This window comes from Limulus polyphemus, unplaced genomic scaffold, assembly GCF_000517525.1.
Source record: "Limulus polyphemus unplaced genomic scaffold, Limulus_polyphemus-2.1.2 Scaffold2082, whole genome shotgun sequence".
NCBI lineage: Eukaryota > Metazoa > Arthropoda > Merostomata > Xiphosura > Limulidae > Limulus > Limulus polyphemus.
This window is the reverse complement of record NW_013667692.1, coordinates 123,695-136,822: the sequence shown is the minus strand read 5'-3', so window position 1 is coordinate 136,822 and position 13,128 is coordinate 123,695. Positions and strand designations below refer to the sequence as shown.

The following is a 13,128-nucleotide window of genomic DNA, read 5'->3' as shown; positions in this document are numbered from 1 at the left end:
GAATGGTAATTTATAATCAGTCACAAGAACGTAGAATCTGAATCACTTGAAAAAAACACGAGGGTGCTTAACTTTTTTCCAGGTGTATATATTAGGTTGATTCACATTATTTATTTTCAAAAAATCAATTTTTATTAGGGGCACATCAATATTTTGTCCATTTTCATGAAAAACACTCAAGAAAAAAATTTCGGCGAAATAAAATGAACTTGAGGGGTTACTACTAGATTAAATTTTTGCTCCTATGCCATTTTAACAGCTTCGACAATTCAGAGTGTCGGGGTTACAGAAACACAAATGAAGAAACTTTATTTATAAAATTCTTACAAACTGTAGGTAGGTGTATCTTAAGAAATGTTTAGATTGAGCACTTCACTAGCGTAGCTTTCTTTCGATCAGGGCTTTTATCTGAATTTCTTGACTACCAGCAGAAGGTATTGTTTTCTTTCTTATCATTTCTCAGAACCTTGTTAAACTCTTCTGTTAACGCTACTTCTCATTCAGCAGTATAATTTACAACTTTCATACGCTGAATAGAGCGTTTAACAAAATTATGTGTGCTATCATTAGCCCATTCTTTCACATCTTTTTCAAGAAATACTGTAATTAACTCATTAATTTCAAAGACTTTGTGTGTGTTAGAGATAACAAAGTCGTCAAAATTTTCTTTTTAATCAGCATCAAGGAGTCTAACTTTGCATGTTCTATTGGATACTTATTTCCTTGTGTTAGATTTTAAAAATATAATATATTGTTACCTATCTGCTCGTTTGATAATTTCCCGTAAAATTGTTTTCCGAAAAACTTCAGCGATACAAGTCCTTTCTTAATTAAAAGTAGTTTATACTTTCTCGTTACAAAATTTGTAATACACTTAATTTCCACAGTCACTTTAACTTAAACACACGCTATAATTCACAACGATTCACGCACTTTACTTCGGTCACTACCGTTCACATGACTCAGTTATCTGTCTCTATCTGCTATACAATTTTGATTAATTGTCTCGCTTTATCTGGCGCGCTTATATACAGGAATAGATAGCTTCTAGCAAATACTGGATTATTCGTGACGTTCCCCGATCCTTCTGGAAACTCATCACGTGTTACCAAGCACTGTGCCTACTGCTCGCTTGACTCGATTATCTCTATCTTCAACCTCTCTATCTATCTACAATTCTATCTCCGCTTTATTTGCCGGGCTTATATACTAAAAAAGAGGGCGTCTAGCAAATACTGGGATATTCGTGAAGTTTCTCAATCCTTCTAGAAACTCACCACGTGTTACCAGAGTCAGTGACTTCTGCTGTCGTAACACCACTCTTTAGCGATATAAACCCTCATACTTACAGCTGAGCCAATGGAGACCAGTTAGAAAGAATAATCAAATAATAAACATATGCTTTTAAATATATGAAACATGGAGCTATTTACAAAATAATAAAAAAATATCATTACTGCATATAGTATTATGATTAATTTTGATATAAGAAATAAGATTCATGTACACCGAACAGTCTTAAACTATAAAACATATTTTTTTAATTTTCGCAGTGTGTTATTCCATGCATGTACATGACAATTGTTTTTTTTAAATAATTTCTAATGATTACTTGATTTTGCTTTCTTTCAATCTAAGTGATTACAATTTACATATATAATTTAGATTTCTGCTATGTTTTATATGTTTACTTCAGCATAGACCACGGGTGCGAGAGTATACGTAAATATCAGCTGAATTATGGTCCAAAGTGCATTTGGGGACATATACTTAGGTTGTACTTATAATACATATCTTACAGTTATTTGTACTGTTACCGTATGGTTATAACTTAAACTGTTGTAGCTGGGCTATTGTATGAAGTTTATTTGAGCTTTCGTGGCAAGATAAGTGAAATCCAGGTAGTTTGGCAAGAAATACAGTACGTTTGTTGACAAAAGCAATTAGTCTTAATTTACAAAATGTTACGGTTTTCCACTTTCTTAACAAAAAACCATTCATGTTGGGTTATGATGCAAAAATCAGGCCATGGGCTAAGTCTAAGGTGAGTAACCCAAACTATAGACTATATTATAAGTATAACACTTTACACAGTATAATTTATACTTATAAGTTGTATTAACACTTATACAAGTTACAACTTACACTTTTACAGTAGCACTGACACTTAGTAACACTAACAGGTGAAAACGTATAGCGATCTAAAAATAAAATCAACTTCAAGAGTAGTACTTAATTTTAAGCGTATTATATTTATAGCGTCCTAAAGATAAAATAATTAAGGTAGATGTGTTTAGTTTTACTGTTTTTTGTTAATACAGTATATATGACGACATTATTATTATGTGTTAATGATAATTGTTATGATTGTTTCTTTTTTTATTTGAAAATTTATTTCCAATTTCCATTATCTTGCTTATTTCTTCGTTTTGAATGTTTTTGTTGTTTAATTGGGTTAAACTTTAAAGATTACACTATGTACATCAAAAATATATTAGCATGTTATTAGTTTCGTTTGATTTTAGGACGCAATTATACGTTTTCAGTTTTACAGTATTAATAATTGATTAATTAATACCTTGTACTTTTTACGTATGATTTAGGTCTAGTTTATAACCAAAATATATTATTTACAATTTCCATTTTCATAATTTCCAATTCATAATTGATGTCCCATGAGATGCATTATTCTAGTATTATTGAACATTAAACTGTTAATTTTTACATATATAATTTATACATATCATAGTGAAAAACGTTTGACTGGTCCAGGATATGCAGTTGTAACTATTTACTTTAACAGTATGACATCCTGACCATGTGCATTGTGAAAGTTGTACTATTTCTTGTCATGATATATTTGTGGAAGGAAAGGTTAGCATGATTATATATTGTAAATTGCTGGCTTCTGCCATGCTGATGATAACTCATTACATAAGTTAATCACCCTGTTACAAAAATAAATTTTTCTTAACTGGAGCCCAGCTTGTTCTTTACACATTTTATACTAGTGTCCTCTCATCCTATTGTCTTCAGAATACAGCAGAAATAAATCGGAAGCATATATCCTGTTGATTCCCCAAGATCAGGTTGTAGTAAACTTCAATAAAATCATTTCTTCAAATAAGAAAATTACTTAAGAATTCTTAAAAAAAATCATTGTAAAATAACCCATTCATGGACTGTGGTGGCTCAGTAGTAAAGCTGATGGCTTATAACATTTAAAAATCAGGTTTCAGTACTCATGGTGAGCACAGCACAGATAGCACATTGTGTGGCTTTGTGCTTAATAACAAATATACAAACAAACCATATACAGAATCATTTTTATAATCTTCCTTTGGTCCATTTTTAACATGCTAGTATCCTTTTTTATAATTTTTATTAACTTGTATAAGGATACCAAAAGTGTAGACATGTTCTGTGTGAGTATGTCTATAAATACACCTAGTATAATTTTCTTAGCTAAACAGTAGCCTAAAAAGTAAAAAGTGAATGATTAATCTAGAAATTTTCCTTTCAGCTTCTGAGTAACAAATATAGGTCTGTAGTCTACAGGAACTCATTTTTGTGGAACAACTTCAGGCCTAGCACAGCCACTGATGATTTCACCTGTATTGCTTCATAAAGTATAAAATGTCAATATAGGATAATACATTCTTATGTGGTATAACAGGTTCTGTGTATTCAGTGTTCATAGTGTGTTGTAGGTTATTATAGAAATTACTTGCTATTCTTATTGTAGAATTCTAGAGTAATCAAAAAAAAAAAAAATTCTTATCATTTTTTAGAAAGTACTGTGTAATAACCTATGTGGAATGTTCTAGAAATTTCTGAGCAGTAAACAGTATGTAGAAAGGGATTTCTACACATTTTCACTGTGTTGTGTACTATGTTTACTAGTAGTAGGAATCTAGGTGTTTCTGAGGTAGGCTTATTGCATATTCAAAGACAGCAGTAGTTCATCAGTCAGTAAGTGAAGTAAGATCAGTAATGTGATGGTGAGAAACTGATAATAAAGTCAAATATTAGTCAGTTTAGCAAGTGTGTTTATTAGTACATTGGTAAACAATCAATTATTTTGTGCTATAGTGTTATTTCTTGTGATGAAATAGAATGAAGAATTATGAATCAATATTGGCAGATATTTTCAACATATAAGTTAATACTAATATGTCAGTGTTTCCCTACTGATCTATGTGGCACATTATCAACAACTTTTTGATAATCTAAGTGCACCAAGTCCTTACCTTTTCTGTCATCTAAATAATAAGTAATATTCTCAAAAAAGTTAACATTCTAGTTAGACAATACTTTTCTTTAGTGAATCCATGTTGGCTTTATTTTATATCATGTTTTTACTACCTGATTTTGTAAAGCTTATTCATCAGATTCTCTAGAGTTTTTCTCTCTACAAAAGTAAGACTAATTTTCAAGGCATCTCTTATCGGTCACTTTAAAAATAGGAGTAACAATAGCAACTCTCCAATCCTCGAGTATTTGCTCATTTATCTATTGACTTGCCAAAAATGAAAGAAAAAAGATTCGCATATCTTATCTTTGACCTCCATTTAATCCCTTGTTTGGCTCTGGTACTGTATCTAATTTTAATCTCTGAATCTTTCTACTAACCAACAAAGGATAAATATCTACATGTTCAGATAAGTTACAGTATTCTCCATAGAATGCTTATTACTCGGAGTCAAGAATAGTACATCTTAGAAGGCCAAATTCAGACTTTTCAATTAGTAACATTCTTTCTGTATTAAGAATTATTAATGGATGATATAGTTGAGGATTTTGATAAATCAGAGATCCCTGTAAATCTCCTAGGAAAAGGATAGTTTATTATTCTGGTTTTCTTTATTTCTTATATTCTATGCAGTCATGACTCAAAATTTCACTCTTGTTCAATTTGAAGTTTTATGGGTATTCTATTTAGGTATCTTAAAGCAGAAGTTAATCTTATTAAAATAATACATCTTAATCTGTGTGATAGTCATCAAGATGATTGTCATACTTTTCATTTTATCTGTTAATGATAGGCTTAATACTAGCTATAGCACCACAAATTATGCTTTGAAACACTCAAGTTTTTTATTGTCAGTTTCCTTGCTCTGTTTTGTCTGTTATAATGCTCCTCATCATACTTGTGCTAACACTAACATCTTTCTTTTTGCTGAATGTCTTTGATAGTGATCCTGAATTGGGATTTCAAAAATGAGTTGCATCAGAACTAACTTTATTAAGTCCTGATAGCACAAACATGCATATAAATATTTCTCACATATAATATACATGTAACTGTTCTCTGGTTTTCCACTGCTTTAATCTTTGTTGGATATAAGAACATTTTCTATTGTATGATATTAGGCCTAAGAAAATGGAGAAATAGCTCATACATAATAAGATGAAGTTTAAGGTTATCCTTCCTTAAAAATCCAAACACTTTCTGCAGTTCATTACATTTATGATATTTCAAGATGGATAAATATTATGCGGTAGTAATTGTTCTAGAAAAATGACTCATTCTGTAATTGCTTTCTTTTCTTTGTTAATTGTGTGTATATCTGCATGCCACTATTTACCCTTCAAGGCTTCAGTCCATGTTTAAATACCTCTTGTAGCTATACAAGCCATTAGTGATGAATATTTTTGTACTGAAAGTGTGCCATGTAACAGATTATTTTTGTACTGGAAAATATTTGTCATGTTATAGAAAATATTTTGTTAAAAACTTTGCCTAATGATAGAGTATGTGCTTACTTAAGAAGCTCTTACATGACAACTTATTTTTGTATCGAGCAAGTGATGGTCACCATTTGGTCATGTAAATTTGAATGTTAGGTATAATAAATTTATGTTTTGATAGCCTTGATGAAAACTTGTTTACAAAAATATTTGTTGGTCTGAGTAGTTGTTGAATGACTTGTCTGATGGTGTGTTTATTTTGTTGGAGACTTCAATGGGGCTAACTACATTCTTTCATAGTAATGTTTTATTAGTTTTTTAAGTCATCTTCTATTCATTGTTAACGTTTTATTGTAGTAAAGGTGAAAAGTTGATTAATTTTATTTGCTTTGTTCTAATATGTATATGTTGTCTATGATAAATGAAGTTATCAGCACTAAATACATACATGGGCATGGTGCTGCATGTAAAATATATCATTGATACTTGAGTTGTATAATAGATGTACTGTAAACTTGGCTTTAGTGTTCCAAACATTTGAGTTTGACAAGAATTGTGAATATCTGTGTCTTGAACTGGCACAGAGACTTAATTTATGAAAGTTAACATTATTTTTATTTATGTTCATGCTTTTTGATCAAAGTTTTTATATTTTATTTGGTTGACTACCCTAGTCAAAGTAGTATTTTTGTTCCAAATACAACTTGATACTAAGCTTATATAATTTGTTTATAAAATAAGTAAAGCAATTTTGCAATACAGCAAATTTGAAAATTGTGCTTGGAAGTGTTGAGTTACTGTATATTGCATTTTGAATAGTCAGTATTTACATTTTGTGCTTTTAAACTCAGTAAGTTAAGTGGAAGTACGTAAGCTTCAGTATCAGATTACAGGCTCAGTTTGTTGTGTTTACTTTGAACTATGTATGCATACACTTTACATGTGCATGATTTAGGATTGTGTATAAAGGTCAGGTTGATAGAACTTTACATTCAACGAAAAGGCATGTGCAAAACATTAAATGGTACGAGGTAACACATCTTTTGTTAATAGCACTGTCAAATAAAATGATAGTATCCTTAATAGATGCTTGTTTTATCAACAGATTCTTACAATGTGTGTCCTTGTAGTTGTATCACTTTCTTCATAGTAATACTTCAATAAAATGTATATCTTATCAGCATGTATGGCATGCAATACAGCAGGATGCTGTGCATATGTACAGTATTCCTTTAATCCAAAGTTTGAATTTAGTAGTATCATATAGATATCATTAAAGAATAATTTTTGGTTCAAAGTCTGTATGTGGATTTTCAATACTATATCATCATACTTTGCAATGATAAACATTAATTTTAACATGAAAAACTTAAACTGCCAGTTTAATATTGCATATATTCAAGTATGAATATACATTTCAAATGTTACAAGAAAAAATAATGTAAAATCCAACAAATCAACTAGTTTTGGGAATTTTTATTTTGTAAAGACAATGCCTCAAACATACATATTATACCCTTAAGGAAGTTAACCTGAGAAATATAATTTATTAATTCATAAAATTAACAGAACAATCTTATTTTAGAATAAGGAAAATGTAAATGGTCTGGTTTTCCAGGCTAAAAATGTCCACGTGTGTGTCATTTTTGTAACTGGCTTTGTCACTGTTTATAAACATTTAAAAAAAAACTTGCAGAAATAAAATAATTATTAGTTTTTTTATATTTATTATTAATTTCATGTTTCTGCTCTGAAATGTGTTGAGCAGTTCATCTTGATGTATAAATACAGTTTGCTTAACTAGCATATTTAATATAATGCTGCAAACATGAATTTTGGGTTAAATTAAAATTAAGCATATCATTAATGGGAACATTTTAAATAATGCAAACAATATGACAATGAAATTAGGAACTGGAACTATGTGCCAGTTTCTTCTAATTAGTTACCCACTAAATTATGAAATTTTGTTTAAGAAATAAAATTCTGATTTATATAGGTAACTTATTTGGTTCACTAGTGCTTTAAACTTCAATATCAATAAGCATTTACATAGAAGAATTGATCTATAATACTTACTAATCTCCACAGTGAGTTTTATGTTTCACAAAATACTTTCAATTAATATTTTCTACTTTTGACTCGTATTCTGAACCATCAATTAGTTGAAAAAAAAATGGCTCAAATATATTAAAAATACATGTGCATGTAAGAATTACAAACACAAAAACTGATTTGATAGAAAATACAGAGAATTTTCTTCTTTTTTTCTCTCAGTGCAGAAGGTAAAAACATAGATTGAAAAAATATACAAAACAAGTTAAAGCCTGGTCTTTTGAATTTCTTTAAAGTGAATTCATGTCTGATGACACTTATAATAATGGTTTACAGATTTTTTAATTTGATAAAGTGCATGATGTATACCCTATGTAAGTGTTTCTGCAGCAGTTTGGTATTGATACAGTGTTATGGATAATACATACATATATATATATGTATATACTTATTGAAGATTGGATGTGAATGTTTACACCAGTAATTATTTTTCATAAATAATATCTGCAATTTAATACTAATTCTTTGTATGCAGTTCAATAAAATTTACACTGTACATGTAATCATGTACATGTTTTAAGGGCAGTACTCCTGCACTTTAATAATTAGAACTGCAGCTGTATGTTATTTGTTTTTATTTCAGAGCATATGCTGCATCATCAGCTCAGCCAGCACCAAAATCATCAACAGAAAATGCCCGTGAAACTAAGAAGGAGAAAAAAGCTTTTGTAAGTTTGTGAAGAAAAAGACAACAACAATATAACAAGAGTTAAATATGTTTATGAAAGCAACCTCTGTACAGTTTTTTTTCCCTTATCAAAACAAATTGTTTCTTTTCTATTTCTGTGTGTACCACAGCTTTTATTGCATACATATATAATTCTAGCTAAAGGTAAATGTACACGTTTAATATATTTAGTGCTCATTATTTGTGTGGCAACTCATTATATATTTCAAACTACTGCCGTTGTAGGAATACTGTGTTCAGAAGTATTATTACATTCACAGAGTGTGGAATTCAGAGTTTGGATGTAATTTTTATTTGTTAATAGTCTGGTTTTCGTTTTAAAAAATGATGGTGCTGTTTTTCTTCTAACTTAACATATTTTGAATATATCTTTGCTTAATGTAAATGTGCCATTTTATTTGAATTATAAAAGGATTTTTCAGGATATTATTAGTTTCTCTGTTTCTTGATGTATAATTAATTCAAATACAGTAACTTGTCTGTAGCTCTTTCTTGCTTTTTGCAGCATTTTGTCTACTGAGCCTACATCGTATTAGTTTTTGTTAGCCATTTTATAACATTATATCCAGAATCTTGTTCATCAGAAGTTCATTATAATACTATTTCCTTACCATCATTATCTTTCTGATGTATTTATGATTTAATAATAATATTTATTTATACTTTTTATTGTAAATATTACAGCATATTTACACCCATTTTCCCAGATCATTATTTCTTATTTGATAGTGATAAGGTGTTGCATCTTTTATGCAATTTCTTTTATATATCTTTTCTTTTTGTCTATGCAGTAGCCATTTTCATTTAGTGATTTTGAATTTTTATGTTTGGCCTGTGATTTCATGATGTTTTTGGTGATAATTCTTTTTTCAATTCTTGTTTCATTGACTGCTATGCTTCAGATTTCATTGGAATTTCGTGTCATATTAGTCTTTCCACTGGAGCTTGTTGATGAACATCCAGATTGCTGATTAGATAATCTTCATTCATTCTTTTTCCTTTTTTTTCACTCATTTTTTTTTTAGAGTTCTGTTTATTAGTGATTACATTAGAGTCTACCAGGCTGCAGTAAGGCTTCTAAAGTTTTGAATTTGGTGTTTATCTCCTACTTTTAAAGGTTTAGTTTCTATTGGGTGGTATATCTTAGTCTATGTTTTATCTGTGTAAGCTTTCTCTTCCATACATTAGGTTTGTTTCTTTTTACTGCTGATCACAAATATGTTGAAGAACCAGTCTGTCTTTTTCGTTTTTTAATGGTGTAATGTTTGTTTCATGTTCCCAGTTGTTTTAAATGTATGGTGAATTTATTAGAAGAACATCATATGTGTGTCAACTAGGAGTGATGTGTTTCATTGATTTATCATTTTCATTTTTCATAAAACCTAGCTTTAAGCTATATCAAGAGTTAGTATTCTAAACAGGTGAATAAGATTTTACTTCAGAAAGTTTACCACATTGAAATTGTATTTATTCGCTTTGAAATGTAATTTGTAAAACAAATCTTTAATGAAAGTTTCTACCCCCCTTTTTTTTTCTTCTCAGACTTGAGGGCTGTTAATATTTTTTAAACCTTTCAGAACAAATGTCTTCATGCAAGTGAACATTTTTCTGTCATCCTTTCTGATGTTTGATTTTGCTTTATTAGTGTCTGTTTGAAATATATTTTTCCTTCCAGTTGAAACATCATGTATTTTTATATGATGTTTTGTTTTCAGGTTTTTTTTGCTCTAACTTTGATACAAAACCTGGTGTTGATTCTTGAACACCTGTAATATGAGACATCCTTGATTCTCTTGTTTTTCGTAATTTTAGGACATACTTGGATAAGGATGTTGTGTTATACTACATGAAACTTTCTTCATTTTTCATAGCTGTATGAGTTGCTGCCTTCTTTAGAGATATTATCTACAGAGTTTGAGTATGTTATATTAAAATAATTTTGTAGCCTCATTGTGTCATAATAGTTCATGTCCCCATGTTTGATTATTCTTTATCTCCTGACTGTGCATCCTGACAGTAGCCCTGCCACATAGTTTCCACTGCAAAAGGTTCACTTATAAGGCTAACACATCCAAAGCACACTACTGCTCCCTGCATACTTTCCATAATCCATATATAATATGAGGATGACAGTTTTTTGTGCCCTTTTAACAGTACAATTGCACAGAAATCTATAGGTACTGCTTCTGATGATTTAACTGGTATGTCTTCCTTTAGGTAACAGCATGAGTACCTGTTTCAAGTTCTATTTGCTTGAGGTATGTGATAGCTAGAAAGATATGTTGTGAAAGCAACTTATGGCACATGACTCGTGTCACTTTTCCAGAGGACATCTTTCTTGATTATGTTGCATACTGTTGTCTGGATCACATGACTTTTATGTTAGTGAATTTTCACCTGTTACAAAATGCCACACTCTACTTGTTAATCCTAGTGTCTGACTTGTTGCAAGGACCTTTCTGGGTTGTCTTCGTGTTTGAACTTGATCCATATTCCTTTGTTTTCCAGTGTCATTAAGTACAAGGGATATCTTCATCTTGGAAAATCTAAACCCCCAATCTGAACATATATTTTGACCTGAGTATATGATTATATGACATCACATCATTCTTCAGCTCTGACATGATTTATTCCTGATCTATAACATCTTATCATTCTTCAACTCTAGCATGATTTATTCCTGATCTATAACATCACATCATTCTTCAGCTTTAGCATGATTCATTACTGATTTATAACATCAAATCATTCTTCAGCTCTAGCATTAGTCACTACTGATCCCCTCGACGTGGATTCCTGTACGTGGTGAGGGGACCTCCCAGGGAAGGTTCTGTATTTTCAGTTACTTTCTCTGGGATCTAAACATCCACCCACGTGTTTGCAGTGCGTGGCGACCTGTGAAGGGGAGGAGAGCATCCTGGTGGTTGAGTGGTGTCTGGGGCACTGCAACACACCACCTTGGCCCTGAATTCCTGTAGATGGGTGGCCCCCCTAGGGTCACTGGTGCTAGGGTCAACTGAGTACCAGTGTTGGGCATTCTCAGCGGGTGTTGTGGACATCGTGTCTGATACTGGTGTTTGGGTATAGTGCTCATGAAACCCTGGCGTTGCTGCAGTGTCTTGTTTGACATTGTAGTACGTCCCCTCATAGGACTCCATGGCGGGTGGGGTCAGTGGGCACTGAATCTCTCTCCTTAATTATGGATCCCCCCATTCCAAATAAAAAAAATGTTAAAAATCTGCTAATTGGTAAATGACCACGCCTAGAAGACTCTGAACAGCAGTCTCTATCACAATGTACACCTGTACCTCGCTTTTTGATCCTGCATTCATTGTCCGATAAATCTTTAGGGCAAATATCTCCCTTTTTTATTCAGAAGGGCTTAGAGGGGCTTGCTGGCTCTCCAAAGTCAGTTAAGAAGCTCTGTTCTGGAGACATCTTAGTAGAAACATCCACAGCTAAGCACAGTGAACTCCTCTTGAATTCAAAGGCCATTGGCGATATACCCATTAAGGTTACTCCCCACACTTCCTTGAATTCCTCACGAGGAGTTATTGTTGAGAGGGACTTTAAGTCTATCCCCGAGTCGGAGATCCTTGCTGGTTTCTCCAGCCAAGGAGTTTCAGCAGTTTGAAGGATCTCCACCCGTCAAGATGGTATTATGGTGCCGACCTCAGTTCTGATTTTGATGTTTTCATCACCATGTCCACCTGCCATGTTAAGTCGGGTTATTTGAATTGTATAGTATGACCCTATATTCCCAACCCTATCCGATGTTTTCAGTGCCAGTGGTTCGGTCACTCAAAAACATCTTGTCATGGCTCTGTGACGTGTGCTCATTGTGGTGGCAAGGACCACGACGCCTACGGGTGGAAACTGGACCCTCACTGTGTTAATTGTAGTGGTTCCCACCCCTCCTACTTTAGGTCTTGCCCTAAGTGGGTGGAGAAAAAAAAAGGTACAGCGTTTGAAGACTATTAATAACATCTCTTATCCTGAGGCTCGGAAGCTATTGTTCCCTACTACATCTCGGACATATGCCACTACATTACACTCTACTGCTACAGTGGGGGTGCAGATTGACCTTTCTGTGCCTCCATCTGAGTCTTTTTCACGCAATGTGAGGGGTTTTCTGCCCTCCATGGATAATAGAGTTGATAGGTCTATGTCTACTCCAATCTCTGTCCCCATTATTCCTTCCAGTGACTGCCTGGGTCAACCTCCTCGGACACCAGCCTCTGGTATTCGCTCAGGTCCTTCTTTGGCCCCTAAATGCAGGACGATCATTCGATCACGTCCTCAGTCATTGGATTCTCACTCTGATGACAGAGATCTGCCTATCCGATCAATGGCAGGTTCCATGGAGGTCGATCGACCTCCATCTAGTAAAGAAAAATGGCCTAAACCTACATAAAAATGGCCACTTTGATACAGTGGAACTGTCGAGGTTTTTGTTCTAATCTCGATGACATTAAGGCCTTGATTGACTCCTATCATCCCGTGTGTCTCTCCTTACAGGAAACATTTCTGAAACCTGCTGATACAGTCACCCTTCAGCAGTTTTCCTTGTACCGGAATGACAGGTTGTGTGATGGGCGGGTACACGGAGGGGTGGCACTGCTGGTCGACCAGCA

The 13,128-nt window shown here is 32.6% G+C and overlaps 1 protein-coding gene across 1 annotated transcript in view; it reads left to right on the top strand.

Annotated features, from left to right (window-relative positions):
• Positions 1-1,738: 1,738 nt before the first annotated feature.
• Positions 1,739-13,128, top strand: part of LOC106465874 (very long-chain specific acyl-CoA dehydrogenase, mitochondrial-like) — a 53,855-nt gene continuing 42,465 nt past the window's right edge. Inside the window, exons 1-2 of the mRNA XM_013926115.2 lie at positions 1,739-2,044; positions 8,390-8,474. Coding sequence (XP_013781569.1) covers positions 1,962-2,044; positions 8,390-8,474 — 168 coding nt within the window. The 5' untranslated portion in view covers positions 1,739-1,961. The remainder of the gene's footprint in view (positions 2,045-8,389; positions 8,475-13,128) is intronic.